The sequence below is a fragment of the Dermacentor andersoni genome, chromosome 1 (genome assembly GCF_023375885.2).
Source record: "Dermacentor andersoni chromosome 1, qqDerAnde1_hic_scaffold, whole genome shotgun sequence".
Lineage (NCBI taxonomy): Eukaryota > Metazoa > Arthropoda > Arachnida > Ixodida > Ixodidae > Dermacentor > Dermacentor andersoni.
This window is the reverse complement of record NC_092814.1, coordinates 134721339-134740069: the sequence shown is the minus strand read 5'-3', so window position 1 is coordinate 134740069 and position 18731 is coordinate 134721339. Positions and strand designations below refer to the sequence as shown.

The 18731-nt window shown below is 44.7% G+C and overlaps 1 protein-coding gene across 5 annotated transcripts in view; it reads left to right on the top strand.

The window, feature by feature from the left end:
* The window catches only part of LOC129380595 (uncharacterized), a 312042-nt gene that overhangs the window by 254725 nt on the left and 38586 nt on the right, over positions 1-18731 (top strand). For 3 of the 5 annotated variants that reach the window (XR_011892200.1, XR_011892201.1, XM_055062072.2), the window contains 2 exons: positions 14360-14479; positions 14922-14980. Coding sequence is in view for 3 of the 5 variants with exons in the window: in XM_055062072.2 (XP_054918047.1) it covers positions 14360-14479; positions 14922-14976 (175 nt within the window). In the remaining 2 variants the exon portion in view is untranslated. Of the gene's footprint in view, positions 1-14359; positions 14480-14921; positions 14985-18731 lie in introns of all 5 variants that reach the window. The other 2 variants (XM_055062073.1, XM_055062070.1) reach the window with 2 other exon arrangements.

Sequence of the window (18731 nt, the reverse complement as noted above, 5' to 3'; positions counted from 1 at the left end):
TGCCTGCTCTCCGCAATGCTCTAAACCAGTAAGGCTGAATACATTTCTCTCTGCACATCATTTTGAGACCATGTGCAAGAAGGCCACAAGAGCGCTGCTCCGATTTCTGAAGTGAACGGGGTTGAGACACAGCGATGAGAATTCCAATACGTCGGTCACTGCATAGCATATAGCAACTCGCTACTTTCTCTTCTTAATATTTTCCTCCCCTTCCTACTTCCCGCAGTGCGTGATAGACAACCTGGCTCAGTCCTGCATAAACTTTCTGCGTTTTATTCATCCTTTCCTCTCCCTGTCTTACTATACACTGCAAGAGAAAGCTGGTTCTTATTTTAGCTATTGTCATTCTCACGAAACTGCCACGAAGACATTATAGGAATGATTTTCTCCGATATGGTCATACATATTAAGGAGAGGCTTCCACACTTCTGATCTTCTGTGCGTACAATAGAATTTTTGTAGACTAACATGTCAAGACCTTGCTAAGATAGGTTCTAAAAAACACGTATTGGGTTCTTTGAAGGGGTCGTTCTTTTTCGAAATCAGTGGTCTCTTGCAAAATCAAATGGTTTCTGAATAAAACAAAAGTTCTTCCTTTTGTGCTTCCTCCCTGCTTTTCTTTCCGCCTTGGTTTCCTCCTTTTATTTTATTTCTTTTTCTATTTAAAGAAGGAAGGACGGAAACTTCGCTATTTATTCACCGTAGGTTTGCACTTACGCTCCTTAGCTCTGTCTGCTTATTTGTGTAACGTTTGTAATAAGGAAATTTATTTGAAAACGCCTTCATTATGCTTTTAACGGAACACTTCCGCTGTTATCTATTCCTCCTCAGCCGGAATTAATGAATGAATTCTGGGGTTCTACGTGCTAAAACCACGATTTCATTATGACGCACGCCGTAGTAGGTAAGTACGGTTTAATTTTGACCACCTGGGGATCTTTGGCGCGCGCCATATATGCATGGGTACGAGCGTATTTGCATTTCGCTCCGATCTAAACGCGGTCGCCGAGACCGGAATTCCGTCCCACGACCTCGTGCTTAGCAGCGCAACACCAAAGCCGCTAAGCCACCATGGCGGGTCTTCCTCCGCGGGAAAGCAATGGAAAGTGAGGTATCAGGGGCAGTACCGAGGTGGTAGGAGGAAGATGGCGGACGTTTGGCTTCTCTGCTGCAGCCCTATTGGGGATGTGGCTATTTGTATATCTTCTGCGCTCAGAATCCTATAGTATGCCCAAACGGGAATCAGGATCCTGGGCTCAACTTACGAAAAGCATGCCTGTCACCATGTTTTTTTGAAGAACTCCCAACCAATCGCTGTAGGTTTAATTAACTAGGAGAGAGCATTATGTCACGCAGCCAACCTTTGCAAGCCAACTGTCCGTGAAGTCATTTCTACCGCTTCTTCTGCCTCAAAAAGTTGGCCCGACACGTGAGACCGCGCTTAGAGGACTTGGCCCGGTGTTCTTTTGTTCCCGGTAGGCGTTAATCGATGCGCACTCGTTCGGGTGATTTGCCAACCGCTTCGTGGACCTTTATGTCCAATATGTTCCTGCAACGTCGGTTCTTTATTGCATTGTATACATTTGTCGTCTTCATCGAATTGTGCTAGTGCGAAAGCCGACCGTTGCTGTCGCACCCGCTGTCTCTTCGGAAAAGCGTGCACTGAGCGCGGCTAGCGCGGCGATGCAACACAATAGCATTTTTTTGTAAAAGCATTGCAATGAATGTTTGTTGTATCATTTAATTTTATATATGCGTGTATATTTGTAAGTGTATGTGTGGGTGTATTTGTTTATATATATATATATATATATATATATATATATATATATATATATATATATATATATATATATATATATATATATATATATATATATATAATCCCTCGTATTTCTGATTCTTGTGTATTGATGATGCTCTCTTTTTCCTTTCATTTTCTATTGTTTTTATTAGTTGGCTTTGTTTATCAGCAGATATGCGTAAATTTTCACTTCATGTATTATTAAGTATCTCGTTATTGCCTTTCCGCTGTATTTGCCTTGTAACGGCTACTTGGGCCTCCGTCAAGCTATATATACAGTTTTTAGCCCAGGTAGCCATCGAGTACTATCTGGTCAATAGACTGAATTGAATTGAATTGAACTTATTGTGACACGATAACGTGTTAGGCCGACGCTTTCGGCTTCAATTTCGTTACGTTAATGCGCCGTTCTAGTTCTTTTCTTTCTCCGACGCCCTCCGCCGTTGTTGTTCGAAAATGGCGCATTATCAGAATATGTGTTGGTCAGTTTGTGGCATTGGCATTGATTGCAGAAAGCAACTTGAGTTTCTCCTAAGTAGCCCTTAAGAGAGGGTGCAAGGGCCGTGTCATTTTAGAGGCTGTATATTAAGGAGAAATCGCTCCATGCGCTAGAGTGGATTGTTAATGAAAAATTAGGCAAATCCCACGTGCTACAGGCATTAATGTTAAACGAAGCATCCTTAGTGCTGATGCACGCGCTACACATGTTTCAACATGCAACATTTTCCTGCGGCATCACATGTCGTGCCACCGCCGTTGTCATCTTCGCCGTGCCGTAGTCTCGTCGTAGCCGTTACCATGGTGCTATCGTAGTCGTGATCGTCATATCGTCGTTTTCATCACCACATTGTACTCGTCACGCCGTGGCATTTGTGCCATCGTAATCGCCGTCTCCTTGTCATCGCTGTCGCCATGACACCGCTGTCGTTGGCATCATGGTGTATCGTCATCATCGGCATGTCATCATCGTCTTGCCACCGTTATGTCATTATGTCATTATCTCCACATGCTAGCGTCACACAGACAATCATTAGTCGTACACCGACGCGTCGCGTCGTCTGGTATTTCGGCGACTTGCGGAAACTTAGGCGGCCAAATAGAAAAAACTGCTACCCGGAAAGTGAGGGATTGAAGCAAAATATGTTTCACATTGAAAACGTAAAACAAAAGAAACAAAAAGCTGCCTGTATCAACACGAAACCTAATTATTGATGCCGAGGGAAAGAGAGAGGCTGGGAATGGGCCGAAGCATCGTGTACATCTAAAAAATATTGCATCGCAAAAGTACCTCAAAAGTTTCTCGGCAACAGCAAAGCAATTTTCCGTGATTTGCCTTACACTTATTCGTGGCTGCAGGATTGTTACCTCCATTGAAAATGCGCATGACTCGGCATAAGCAACAAGAAGGAATATTAGCTCTTCATGTTGAGAACGTTAAGAAGTGCTTTAACGTTTTTTTTAGATCAGTTAATTCACTCTCTCTGTCTCTGCAAACTTATCCTGAAGTAAGTACCAGTAGAAGTTGAAGTTCTTGTTTTCTTCATCAGTTGTGATTTGACATCTGTGAATCAAGCCCGCCAGATGCACATCCTTCGCAAACACAAATTTTTTTGCTTGATTAAGCGAAATAATGGTTAACAGAAGTTAAGGGTACAAACTGTCAACTAACTGGGCATGCAAGAACAAAGTTGGCTGTCAAGTAAGGATTAGAGCTCCAGTGTAAGGAGTTCCTAAATACCCTCGCAAGAGATTACAAAGAAAAAATAATTGAAGGAAATTCGAATGTTACTACAATATGGTGAGGTTGTTGTTGAGATGATTCCTTTGGGGCCTCCGAAGCGTAGCCGAAGATGCAACTTCATGCCATTGCCCGGAGCGAAGCCGGGTTGGGTCGTGGAAAAAGTGTCGATGATATGGTCAATAATCAATTACTTCTCTCTACCTTGCGGGTTTCCGCAGAACTACTACGTCAAGCACTTACCTTTGCTTCGTGTGTTGTCGACAAATTCGACTTCGCCCTGCCATCTGCTAGCCGCCTGGTTAGCTCAGATGGTAGAGTGGCTGCCCCGGAAAGGCGGTGGTCCCGGGTTCGAGTCCCGGACCAGGACAAATTTATCTTCAACTCTGAGGCTTTTCTTTCGAGGAACCCGTATGGGTTTCATTTGTAGCAATTGCTACGAACGGGTGGATGTCTGATTTTCCCTTTATCAGTTGCAGCTTGTCTGCCACGTGTTAAAAAATTAATGTAATCGAAGGTTTCTGTGTTGTTTGCTTTGACTGACGATATTAGCGGTGATGCCGATGGCGAGTAATCAACTTCTTCAGCGTTTAGTAAATACGAGAGTGGTGAGTTTATGTTAAACGTAACCTTGCATGCTCCATGACTGTTTGTCTACACAGAACACACAGGGAGACGTTTTTGCTTGAGGCGTTGTTGTGCGCCATTGTTCATAACTTCTGGAGCTAGGGTTGAGCATTGTCATTGCCCCACGTGGCACATCGCATTGTGCTAGAAGTGTTGAACTTTAATTGAATAATGGGGCTGTACGTGCCAAAACCACAATGGGATTATGCGGCGCGCTGTAGTAGCGGACTCCGACTTAATTTTGGCATCCGCGTGTTTGTTAACGTGCACCTAAATCTAAGTGTGCGAACTTTTTTGTATTTCGCTCCCATTGAAATGCGGCTGCCGCAGTCGGGATCGAACCCGTGACCTTGAGCAATGCCATAGCCGCAAAGCTAACGCGGCGGGTACAGCAGGGTTGATTTGACGTACTGTACCTTCAGTTTGCTCGCAAGCGCTGTCATGTATAGCAGAGCTTTAGCGGTGCCGTGTTACCATAGGTAAGAGCGGTATGCAGTATACGGTCATCGCGGTGTACTAACACACCGCGATGACCGAACGCGTTTTAGCTGCATATCTGGCTCGGTGCGTACGGTAACGTGATAATGATGATAGTGGCCAGGGCCCTATAACGTAAAACTATTCCAATATGTTTCTATTCCAATCTTCTGACGTCAAATTTGCGTAACCATCGACGCAAGCACCGGGCGGTCACCCGCAGGGTTGTCTGAACAGGCCAATCAAACGCTTTCCTCGTTCATAGGAGGTCACTTTTGTTTGCTTGAAAAACGAATAACATTGCCTACACTGAGCGGCTTGTCGTATCTAATTGGCTGACAAGAGGCGAGCAGAACGCTCAAGTGGAGAGGGATTCACTGGGGCAGAGCCAGTGCACTGAAAATCGATAAACGGATGAAGAGGGTGGTGCCGGCGTCTGCGATTGGTCGGCTTTCCCTTACTTAGCTTGTGGTGGCTGGTCGAAAATCATGGTGGCATGCAACGGAAGCTTAAGAATGACGCAAAAGCTGACCCTAAGCAAAGAAGAGTTGGCAGAATGAGGTGGTAAACGTGCCGAAAGGGCTCGGAAACGTTACACGGCCATGCAAGAAGTTTTATAATACGCAAATACACCCATGCTCTCCGGCAGGTGCGAGTAGCCAGCGTCTCAGCGATCGGCGGCAGCTATATTTTATTCCATTCGGAACGGGGCAGCCTACGGCTATTCCGGAGAAAATTCAGGGGCGCTATAACGTAAAACTATTCCAAACGTTTCTATTCCAGTTCTGCTATCAGCCCTCCACGATTGGTGAAAAACTTTTTTCGACCACCCCACTTCACCTGTCTGTCACGGGACGTCACGAAAACCGCGATAGCTCCCCATCTGATATAATGTGTGCATACTGATTATGCATGATTTGACATAAAAAAGAAAAACAGTTATTTCTGATTCGACCCCATTTCTCCATTAGCCCTCAGCTATTGGTAAAAAGTTTTTGGGCTGCACCCACTTCACCTGCCTGTCACGCGACGTCAAAAAACCGCACAAACTCACCGCGTCAAAGTGACGTGTACGCGATAAAGATGCATTAATATGCCGAACAAAACTGAATTTTCTTCGGAATAGCCGCAGGCTGCCCCGTTCCGAAAGAAATAAAAGATAGCTGCCGCCGATCGCTGAGACGCTGGCCACTCGCACCTGCCGGAGAGCATAGGTGTATTTGCGTATAATACAACTTCTTGCGTGGCAGTGTAATGTTTTCGAGCACTTTCGGCACGTTTACCACCTCATTCTGCCAACTCTTCTTTGCTGAGGATCAGTTTTAGCGTCGTTCTTAAGCTTTCGTTGCATGCCACCTCGATTTTCGACCAGCCACCACGAGCTAAGTAAGGGAAAGCCGACCAATCGCAGACGCCGGCACCACCCTCTTCATCCGGTTATCGATTTTTAGTGCACTGGCTCTGCCCCAGCGGATCCCTCTCCACTTGAGCGTTCTCCTCGCCTCTTGTCAGCCAATTAGATACCACAAGCCGCTCAGTGTGGGCGACGTTATTCGTTTTTCAAGCAAACAAAAGTGACCTCCTATGAACGAGGAGAGTGTTTGATTGGTCTGTACAGACAACCCTGTGGGTGACCGCCCGGTGCTTGCGTCGGTGGTTACGCAAATTTGACGTCAGGAGATTGGAATATAAACATATTGGAATAGTTTTACGTTATAGGGCCCCAGTTTTGTTCGGCATATTAATGCATCTTTATCGCGTACACGTCACTTTGACGCGGTGAGTTTGGGCGGTTTTGTGATGTCCCGTTACAGGCAGGTGAAGTAAGTGCAGCCCGAAAACTTTTTACCAATAGCCGAGGGCTGATGGCGAAAAGGGGTCGAATCAGAAATAACTGTTTTTCTTTTTTCTCTCAAGTCATGCATAATCAGTGTATACACATAATATCAGATGGGGAGGTATCGCGGTTTTCGGGACGTCGCGTGACAGAGAGGTGAAGTGGGCGTGGTCGAAAAAAAGTTTTTTACCAATCCTGGAGGGCTGATAGCAGAATTGGAATAGAAAACTTTGGAATAGTGTTACGTTATAGCGCCCCAGTATTCAGGCCTTTCAGAATATAAGAAACTGTGTGCTTAGCGCAAAATATTCATTTTGTTGAATACTAGAAAGCTTTAGCTTGTCCATTCAATCATTACACTTTACGGAAGTGCCAGGTTACGGCAAACCTGGACGCCAGTCACAAAGCCGGTGGCGACATCTTTTCATTGTCCAAGAACACATAAAACGTTTTTCTCTTTTTTTTTTGTCGAAGCAATATATAAAGAAAGAACTGTTTGTTGTTAACTGCCCCACTGCCGACACTTTACACCAGCAGATAAGTAGAGTATAGTCAGCTACTGCAACAAAAAATCGGCATCCTCTCTAAGTATGCGCTCTGCGTCACTACATGGCGCCACCAACCCGAAGTATTGCTTTTGCCACGTTTTATTTCTTTTAAGTTGAGTTTCGATTATATTAATCTTTTTTTTTCTCATTCGACCTTACTATATTACTCGCCTGTTACTGAGGGTAAGGCCACAAGTTCAGTTAAGCTGAGTTCAAGTTTATGCTTCCGGTTAAAAGGGTTGTCATACTTGCTGGCACTTTGTCGCGTCGCAGAGGATGAATTAAAGTTAACTCGTGCTTTATTCCTTCCATGGTGAAAAACGCACGCGAGACGCGGACAACGCCAGTTTCTCGCTATATTTTGGCTTGGTCCGGCTCGGCTTACATAACACGGTGGGCACGTTACTGTATGCGGTGCAGATTCCTTACTGTCAGTATGCCATACGGAAAGTCTTTCTGCACGGAAAAGTGTGCGCATGCGCAGCCCTCGGCCGGCACGGTACCTCACTTACCCTACGGTAACTTGGCACTGCTAAAGCTCTCTTGTAGCAGTAGTGTTTCCTTGCCTTTTCACGTCACCTTTCCCCGATATCCCTTTCCCCGACCCTGTATGGGAACTGCGAGCGAAGAGTGGCAAGGCTGTTATTCACTCGTTTCATGACTGCGTCAGTTCTAGTCATTCTCTGCCTCCTCTCCCTACGTCCTCTCTACAATTTTATCCGCTTTCCCTTTGGACTTGCGCGTTAGTAGAAGTGTAAGCGCCACAGTTTCTGCAACGCTTTTGCGGGGAGTCACGTATAATTACAGCTGTCAAGAGGCTAAAATGGTGACACCGAGGGAGCTCCGGAGGGCATTGTACAATGAGACGCGGTGGAAACGTCCATACGATTTTCTCGCGTCACCTTTCCTCTTTTCCACGCTCCTGCCATGTGTGCGCATGGCAGGAGCGTGGAAATACAGGCTCTGAAAATACACGCTCTGAACCCCCTCCCGACGTGGCCTGCAAGACAGCAACAGTAGCAGCTGCAGTGGAAAAGTCGGAGGAGGCAAAGAAAGCTGAGCTTTAAAACGCCTCGTTAGTTTCTTGTTTTTTTTTTTATTATTTTGATGTCTGCCCCTGAGATCAGAGATATTAGGTATTGATTACGTGTGCTCTCTCGAAATCAACTTTAGTTTCTTTCTTGCGCCCGCGTCCATCTTCGCGCTCTTTATTTGCGAATAGGAGGATTCAACAAAGTGTGTGTGTCTCAGTGAATCACCGCTATATACCACAGAGCACGTTTAAAAGAGCGCCCCGACAGAGGCATCTGGCAATGCATTCATTTTCTTCTTATACGCGACGCCTATGTCATGCGCCCAAGCTTCCGCTGTGCTTTTTACCCTTCGCTTCACCACCCTGCACGTTCGCGTCTTCCTTCCCACTGGCGTTCCTATGGGCGATAACGTTCTAGGCTCCGTGCTGCGCCTTGACGGGAACCGAGATCAGCAATGCCAGCGACATCAACTTTCATGGCCAAGAGCGAGCACTTATTCGGTGCACGCCTTTCGTGTGTCGTCTGCCTCAACAAGATCAAACCGAGGTAGCAGGCCGCTGTCGATTGCGCCATCACCCTACAGCTCGACGCGAGCGTGCGTGTATTCTTTCTTGAAGGATTACGCGGCGCTGTTTTGTCTTCATGCTCGACTGAGAGAAAAATAACGTAACATTCGCGCAAACTATAATACTATCTATTAGTTAAAGTTACTGGAGGAAAAATATCTTGCTTCGCAAGACTACAAGATTAATTATGGCATGTCGCTGGAGAAACTTGTCTTACGCAAGTGACATGGCGACCGGGTGGCGATTGAGCGGTGGAAGCTGCAGACCCATCCTAAGTAAATTTGGTTGCTGACGAAGTTGGTTTCTTGCACTTTGAACGGCACATATGTGCACTTATCACGCGGAGTATAAGGGCGGCTTATACCGTTGTACGAAGCGAAACAAATATGCAACACCGCAGAAAGGCGCTGCGCCAACTGTATGCTTTTGAATACAACTGCATTTCGGTAAGAGGCTGCAGCTTTGGTTCATAATAGCAGATACCAACGCATTAGATGGCTTTCCCAAGTGTAAGTGCGGCTTTCTGCACAAACTAAAAGACAACGCTTGTGCGCGGATAACAATCTGCGGTAACCCAATACGTAAAGAGGGCACATATTTTTTAACGTTGTATTTCTTTTTTCATTCTTATTATGCGTCAGCTGAATGACCGATTCAGGCAATAGCGACGTCGCAGCTGCGTCAGATCGAGTGAATAAGGGTACAAACACTGGGAAATTAAATTAATCGTTAGAATATACGGCTCTAGAGCACGACGCAAACGCTCGGATGCAGTGGGCGAGAAGGCCACAGCAGTCACGCTAGGCCGAACGCTGGGAACCTAGATAGCAACTCACGCATGCACAAATCACCACTTCTGAACTGTTCGCCGAAGAAATTATTTTCGGTTCCTGGAGAATGTGTCGGTACTCAAAAGACTAGGGTCCGTATTCACAAAAAAGCTCTTGCTCAATAGAATTGTTCGCATCAGTAGATGTATCTTGCTCGTGACGTTGGACAATATTAGCCGACCAATGGCAAATAGCATTTATCAACACGAAGCTTTGTTGATACGCACCCATAACCAAGGCCTATGGGTGCGCTTGAAAGAAATAGATGTGGAACGTAATCGAATGTGCCCCTTAAGTGTTCGTCAACCCCTGTAGATACGTAGAATAAGCTCTTTCTAATTCGTTCTCCCATCAGACCTCTACTTTTCATTTGAACTTTCTCATCAGTGTGGAAGACGCAGACAACAGCGTGAGCCAGCTACTCATTTTAAGAGATGCCCGACCACATTTCTTAAAAACACCTACAGGGCTAGCATAAATGGTTCATTCGTTTTGAAAACGCTATATTTTCAAAACTATTACACGTGCACACATGAAAGATATATGAAAATAACCACGAACTCACCAAGTTTATATACACCCTCTAAAGATGTTCGATATGTGCCCCTTTGGTGACGCGACGCCCGTCCCCACGACAACTGAGCTCATTCCATACATATTGTAGCATAGTCCTGTCAATTGTCTGCACTGCAGCACTGATGCGTTATTTGAGCTAGACTTAGGACTGCGGAAGTGGGGGTACGTTAATGACCTAGTTTACGTACAAAGGGGCACTAAAGAGAAATATTAAGTTGAGCTGCATTAGTAATTTGTTGCCTCAGGAGCAAATTCATTTTAATGCGCTGAGGGTAACATAGTATGAAGAAAACGAATAGCAGCGCTGTACAACAGGACGTGACTGAGACAGACGAGGCGCTGACGTTTAGACAATATTTTATTGCGCAAAAAGCAATAAAATATTTTATTGTTGCGGGCGCAATAAAATATTGGTTTATAAAATATTTTATTGCTGTGTGCGCAATAAGATATTGGCTAAAAGTCAGCGCTTCGTCTGTCTCAGTCATGTCCGGTTATTCAGCGCTGTTACTCCTTTTCTTCAGACATGTACCAACCAGCCCAAGTTGGCACGTTATTGCAGTAAAATAGTGGATGACGCTTACGTTTTCATTAATTCATTCATTCATTCATTCGTTCGTTTATTGTCCCAAAGCACTGCGGGGGCTTTGAGAGACGTCGTACTGAAGTGTTGCAGAGTAAGTTTGATCAACTAGGGTAGACCTCCACTTTATCGTGCATCCATTCATTGCCCTTACTTCCAGATCGGCAGATTCATCATCATCACCGCCCTATGTGGTTCATTTATTTCCGCCGTTCCCGAGTGTAGTGCGTTGCCGCTTGCCCTTGGGACGCACCTCCCGTAGCCCACTGGTGGTAGACAGGCCCGTGCCGACGATTTCTCGGTATCTGCAACCAGGGGCCCTATAACGTAAAACTATTCCAATATGTTTCTATTCCAATATCCTGACGTCAAATTTGCGTAACCACCAACGCAAGCACCGGGCGGTCACCCGCAGGGTTGTCTGAACAGACCTATCAAACGCTCTCCTCGTTCATAGGAGGTCACTTTTATTTGCTTGAAAACGAATAACATTGCCTACACTGAGCGGCTTGTCGTATTTAATTGGCTGAGAAGAGGCGAGGAGAACGCTCATGTGGAGAGGGATTCGATGGGGCCGAGTCACTGCAGTGAAAGTCGATAAACGGATGAAGAGGGTGGTGCCGGCGTCTACGATTGGTCGGCTTTCCCTTACTTAGGTCGAAAATCGCGGCGGCATGCAACGGAAGCTCAAGAATGAGGCTAAAACGGACCCTCAGCAAAGAAGAGTTGGCAGAATGAGGGGGTAAACGGGCCGAAAGTGCTCGAAAACGTTACACGGCCACGCCAAGAAGTTTTATACACCCATGCTTTCCGGCAGGTGCGAGTAGCCAGCGTCTGAGCGATCGGCAGCAGTTATCTTCTATTCCTTTCGGAACGGGGCAGCCTGCGGCTATTCCGAAGAAAATTCAGTTTTGTTCGGCATATTAATGCATCTTTATCGCGTGCACGTCACTTTGACGCGGTGAGTTCTTGCGGTTTTGTGACGTCGCGTGACAGGCAGGTGAAGTGGGTGCAGCCCGAAAACGTTTTACCAATAGCCGAGGGCTAATGGCGAAAAGGGGCCGAATCATAAATAACTGTTTTTCTTTTTTCTGTCAAATCATGCATAATCGGTGTGTACATATCATATCAGATGGGGAGGTATCACGGTTTTCGTGACGTCGCGTGACAGACAGGTGAAGTGGGGGTGGTCGAAAAAAGTTTTTGACCAATCGTGGAGGGCTGATAGCAGAATTGGAATAGAAAAGTTTGGAATAGTTTTACGTTATAGCGCCCCAGAGCACCCTTACCTTTAGTATAGTAGCTGAAAAAAAAAGACTTCGACTATTACCAACCCATATCTCTAGCATTTGGATCACGCAAACAACGTGAATATATGTTATGTAAAGGAAGACTGCAGCATTTTAGACAGTAAAAAATACTGATTAGGCAACAATGGAGATTGCGTTCTCTCATAATTTGGCATGAAACTTTTATGAGGCTGGGTAGATAAACACCTATTTAGATTTTAAACTGCCAAGCCGAATGTCAGATTGGCGCCTGTCCGCGGCCACTCATAGAATGAAACAAAGTGTAATACGACCCGTACAGTAAGACCAAATCCAGGTCTTGCCCACTAACACATCACGACACATTTATTGTTTTAGGTTTAGTCATTTCATAACCACAGAATTAGTTAAAGGGACACTAGAATAAACACAAAATTATGTAGCATGGTCTTGTGCAATACAAATGACTCCCATTAATTCGACCTTTGTGGGACCACAGGTTATGGTCGAATTATCTGAAAGGTCGAATTAACAAATGACGCCAGAATGAGTGGATTTGTATCTTTTTATGTATTGAAATAGTCTGTAGTCGTCGACAGACTGCTTCAGTGCAGTGATTCAATAAATATAATACATGCTGTCGGTGAGTGGCTTACAGGTCTCAACACAATCATCGGCACTGACAAAATCTTGAAAGGAGACATTGTACAGGACGCAGTGCAAGTCGTGCAGGACGCAGACTGCCATCGCTGTCGTCGCCTACGGAATCAATGTTGCCGCCTGCCAAATTTCTTGTGTTTCCAAGGCATGTGGGGACGCTGGTGTGGGTCAAATTAACCGAAACGACATGCTTTCGCGTTCGAAATAAACGACTTCTTCTGTGGCAATGTATGGTTTCGCGCCGGGACTTTCCAGTACGTTAGAATTAGGCGAAAAGTAGAATACCCAGGGTTGAATTAACGGTAGTCGACTGTTCTACATAAGAGCCTGATCAGGACTCCCTGCCTTTCCTTGTTCGTTTGTTTTTCACTCTCCCTTCCGGAACAGAACTATTTTGTTGCGAAATTCGGGATTTGCAGATGCCGAAATGGCAGCCAAACTTGAGGTAAATTTGACGTACCTGATAAGAAGCTATGTTATCATAGCAAATGAGTTCTGCTGAAGCCTGCAAGATGGAGGAAGAATTATGAAAGGGAAAGCTACTCACTCGCCCGACAGTAGCCAAAGATTCAAATGAAACCCTAACGAGTTTATCCCAAAGCTTCGCACTTGAAAAATTTTTCCTGGTCCAGGCATCGAATCTGGGGCAATGCTTTTTCAAAGGTGGTCGCTCTACCATCTGAGCTAGTCAGAAGGTTAGCAGATAGCAAAGCGAGGCTGAAATAATCAAGAACGTAAAGCACAGGGACACTAAATATGGAAAATCAATTTTGCAGAAGCTCACAAGGTGGAGGAAGAATCATGAAATGCGAAATTTCTCACTCACCCTACAGTAGCCAACGCTACAAAAAAAATTCATACGGCTTTCTTAGAAATAAGTTTCTTTTTGAGAAACGTGTTTGAGAAGGGGTAAGTAATAGACTCTTTCCCTGGTGCAGGGTAGCGAAATAGAAGTGCATGAGTTGTTTGTGTGTTCTTGTGATAACATAGTACAGCATAATTATCACCCAGTACCAGGAGTAGCCTGCCAGGCGATCAGCCAGTCTAACATTTCCAGCACATCATCATTTGATCTCTCTCCAATCAGAACTGCTCCACTTTAATCTCCCGCCCTTTCTCTACATCCTTTTTCGATCTTTCTCGGCATTTTCGCTTCCTTTGTTTGTCGTAAAATAAAACGTAATAAACTACTCTTGTAGGCTGAAGTAATGAAGTGATGAAGAGATGTGCAGTAGTTCCGCCGACAGTCGGTTACTAAATGTTTCGAAACACCAGACAAAAACGAACGACACGGGCCAAGAAGTGTTGTGTTGTTGCGAAATTTCAGCAAGAACACAGCAGTGATCATAGCAAAACTTTTCAAGCTCTTACCATAAGAACAGTTCACTGTATTCTACGTTATGATACATTCAGGGTCGCGGTGCCGTATATGTGTCACTTGTTCTTTTTTCACACAAAGGGTGAACATTTTTTTAATATTTATGTAAATCGTGGAGCCTAATAATTAGGTTGATCAACTTTCGATCAGAGAATCTAGACTGCAGCCTTGATGTATGTTAAGTTTGCACAACTTGCGCACTGCACCATTAACGATGATTGCCCAGTAATGCCCGTAAGGCCATAACTAATTGGCAAAGTTTCAACGAACGCTGGGAGTGTCAGTGGGCGTCGCACCGATCAACTACGTAGGTTACACATGCAAGGGGGTCGCCAGGGCTACTACGGTGTTGAAGTAACACGCTTACGGGGATTTCTGCGCAGGTTACGTTTATGTAGTTTGTTTTATTCAGTGTATAATGCTTTCTTTCTAGAGACCAAACAGGTGGACTTACAAGACAATTAAAAACGGGCCATTCCACGCCAAGTTTCCCAGACGTGTGCTTCCTCCATCCATTTTCCTGGGACGTGACGTGCTTTCAAAGATTGCTCAAGTACGTGAAAAGGAGCTCAGCGCGAAAATTATAGTGCAGAGTTGTTTTATTATGTAACGCTGCAAACATCGCCTCCTTAAACGACGAAAACTTGTCTTCAATGCGCATTGGTGCTTATGAAAATCTGCGAAATTTACCATCTTTAGTACCAACGCTACTATTCATTCTTTCATTGTAATTATTTCACATGACTGTCTTACAGCTGTGCTTTATGTGAAAAAAATTCTTGCGCCAATACATCATACACATTCTCTGTAAAACATTATAAACACCAAGATGTCGGTTTTTGTCCACTTTCAGTCCTGATTTTCGTAAGGAGGTGGTCTACGTAAAAACATGACGCAAATTGCATTAGTTAAACCTGTTTGTTGGCGTTCGAATTGCGTCATTATCTCGCCTTGGCTTTTGTTTTAAGCGATAGGTTATTTTCTTTTTGTCCCAGCGCCATGGTCGGCATAGTTCCGTACCACCGCTTCACCGTACCGCGACATGCTTGACACAGTGAGTACATGCAGCGTGGTACTGTACCGCGAATTTTCTCATCATGCGAAGGTTCGACTGTATGGCCCTGTATTGCCATATAGGCCAAAAGAAATTGGCGGATTAAGAACTTTAGGTTTGTAGACAATCCATGCAACACAAGTATACCTGAAGCAATACAACATCTACAGAGTTGGCTGCTAGATCATTCACACTTTGCTACAACTAGCATCCCTGTGGTGCGCTCAGGTGAACATTTACTTCGATGACGTCCCGTCCCCCTCCGAGTGTCACCAGATTTCATGCTGGCAAATTTATTCCCTAAGAATCCTTCCCAGCAGAGAGGAACACTATATCAAGGTGGAAACATTGCATCTACAGACAGAGCGTAGACAGTGAGACCCCCAAAGATTATCTGGTAGAATCCTGAGGACATTATCAATTGACAAAGTCGCAAGGGTCCATGGAAGCGCCTTTGGGTGCCGCATTAGTTATATTTAAGAAATCGTCACCTGCATCTATATACGATAGTAGACATATAAAGTGAAACTTATAAGGTACTTGTTAAGCCTCCCTGAAAAGATTTTCTGGTAAGATACCAAAAGACATACCTTATTACCAATTTCCAATAAACGTACGCAGAGCTCATATAGACCTTCGCGGCTTTTTATATTTTACACAAAGGAATAATTAATTAACAAATATTCAATAAACGTTTGTAGAGTCATTATAGAGGTTCATGGCTTTATAAATTTCTTATAAGACAGTCTGTAGACTAGAAATAGTCGAAAATATATTGGCACCTTAATGAGTTTCCTCAATAAACATCTATTGGCTAAAGAATGTGTTGGAAGAAATTGATTTTTCGATTACTTTTTCTTCTTCTTCATCATCATCATCATCATCAGCCTAGTTACGCCCACTGCAGGGCAAAGGCCTCTCCCATACTTCTCCAACTACCCCGGTCATGTACTAATTGTGGCCATGTTGTCCCTGCAAACGTCTTAATGTCATCCGCCCACCTAACTTTCTGCCGCCCCCTACTACGCTTCCCTTCCCTTGGAATCCAGTCCGTAACCCTTAATGACCATCGGTTATCTTCCCTCCTCATTACATGTCCGGCCCATGCCCATTTCTTTTTCTTGATTTCAACTAAGATGTCATTTACCCGCGTTTGTTCCCTCACCCAATCTGCTCTTTTCTTATCCCTTAACGTTACACCTATCATTGTTCTTTCCATGGCTCGTTGCGTCGTCCTCAATTTCAGCAGAACCCTTTTCGTAAGCCTCCAGGTTTCTGCCCCGTAGGTGAGTACTGGTAAGACACAGCTGTTATACACTTTCCTCTTGAGGGATAGTGGCAACCTGCTGTTCATGATTTGAGAATGCCTGCCAAACGCACCCCAGCCCATTCTTATTCTTCTGGTTATTTCAGTCTCATGATCCGGATCCGTGGTCACTACCTGCCCTAAGTAGGTGTATTCCCTTACCACTTCCAGTGCCTCGCTACCTATCGTAAACTGCTGTTCTCTTCCGAGACTGTTAAACATTACTTTAGTTTTCTGTAGATTAATTTTCAGACCCACCCTTCTGCTTTGCCTCTCCAGGTCAGTGAGCATGCATTGCAATTGGTCTCCTGAGTTACTAAGCAAGGCAATATCATCAGCGAATCGCAAGTTGCTAAGGTATTCTCCATCAACTTTTAGCCCCAATTTTTCCCACTCCAGGTCTCTGAATACCTCCTGTAAACATGCTGTGAATAGCATTGGAGATATCGTATCTCCCTGTCTGACGCCTTTCTTTATTGGGATTTTGTTGCTTTCTTTGTGGAGGATTATGGTGGCTGTGGAACCGCTATAGATAGCTTCCAGTATCTTTACATATGGCTCATCTACACCCTGATTCCGTAGTGCCTCCATGACTGCTGAGGTTTCGACTGAATCAAATGCTTTTTCGTAATCAATGAAGGCTATATATATATATAAGGGTTGGTTATATTCCGCACATTTCTCTATCACCTGATTGATAGTGTGAATATGGTCTATTGTTGAGTAGCCCTTACAGAATCCTGCCTGGTCCTTTGGTTGACAGAAGTCTTAGGTATTCCTGATTCTATTTGCGATTACCTTAGTAAATACTTTGTAGGCAACGGACAGTAAGCTGATCGGTCTATAATTTTTCAAGTCTTTGGCGTCCCCTTTCTTATGGATTAGGATTATTTTAGCGTTCTTTCAAGATTCCGGTACGTTCGAGGTCATGAAGCATTGAGTATATAGGGCGGCCAACCTTTCTAGGACAGTGTTCCCACCATCCTTCAACAAATCTGCTGTTACCTGATCCTCCCCAGCTGCCTTCCCCCTTTGCATAGCTCCCAAGGCGTTCTTTACCTCTTCCGGTGTTACTTGTGGGATTTCAAGTTCCTCTAGACTATTCTCTCTCACCTTATCGTCGTGGGTGTTACTGGTACTGTATAAATCTCTATAAAACTCTTCAGCCACTTGAACTATCTCATCCATATTAGAAACGATATTGCCGGCTTTGTCTCTTAACGCACACATCTGATTCTTGCCTATTCCTAGTTTCTTCTTTACTGCTTTTAGGCTTCCTCCGTTCCTGAGAGCCTGTTCAATTCTATCCATATTATAGTTCCTTATGCCCGCTGTCTTACGCTTGTTGATTAACTTAGAAAGTTCTGCCAGTTCTATTCTAGCTGTAGGGTTGAGGCTTTCATACATTGGCGTTTCTTGATCAGATCTTTCGTCTCCTGCGATAGCTTACTGGTTTCCTGTTTAACGGCGTTACCACCGACTTCTATTGCGCACTCCTTAATGATGCCCATAAGATTGTCGTTCATTGCTTCAACACTATGGTCCTCTTCCTGGGTTAAAGCCGAATACCTGTTCTGTAGCTTGATCCGGAATTCCTCTAGTTTCCCTCTTACCGCTAACTCATTGATTGGTTTCTTATGTACCAGTTTCTTCCGTTCCCTCCTCAAGTCAAGGCTAATTCGAGTTCTTACCATCCTATGGTCAATGCAGCGCACCTTGCCGAGCACGTCTACATCTTGTATGATGCCAGGGTTCGCGCAGAGTATAAAGTCGATTTCATTTCTAGTCTCACCATTCGGGCTCCTCCACGTCCACTTTCGGCTAACCCGCTTGCGGAAAAAGGTATTCATTATCCGCATATTATTCTGTTCTGCAAACTCTACTAATAACTCTCCTCTGCTATTCCTAGAGCCTATGCCATATTCCCCCACTTACTTGTCTCCGGCCTGCTTCTTGCCTACCCTGGCATTGAAATCGCCCATCAGTATACTGTATCTTGTTTTGACTTTGCCCATCGCCGATTCCACGTCTTCATAGAAGCTTTCGACTTCCTGGTCATCATGACTAGATGTAGGGGCGTAGACCTGTACAACCTTCATTTTGTACCTCTTATTAAGTTTCACAACAAGACATGCCACCCTGTCGTTAATGCTATAGAATTCCTGTATGTTACCAGCTATGTTCTTATTAATCAGGAATCCGACTCCTAGTTCTCGTCTCTCTGCTAAGCCCCGGTAGCACAGGACGTGCCCGCTTTTTAGCACTGTATATGCTTCTTTTGGCCTCCTAACTTCACTGAGCCCTATTATATCCCATTTACTGCCCTCTAATTCCTCCAATAGCACTGCTAGACTCGCCTCACTAGATAACGTTCTAGCGTTAAACGTTGCCAGGTTCATATTCCAATGGCGGCCTGTCCGGAGCCAGGGATTCTTAGCACCCTCT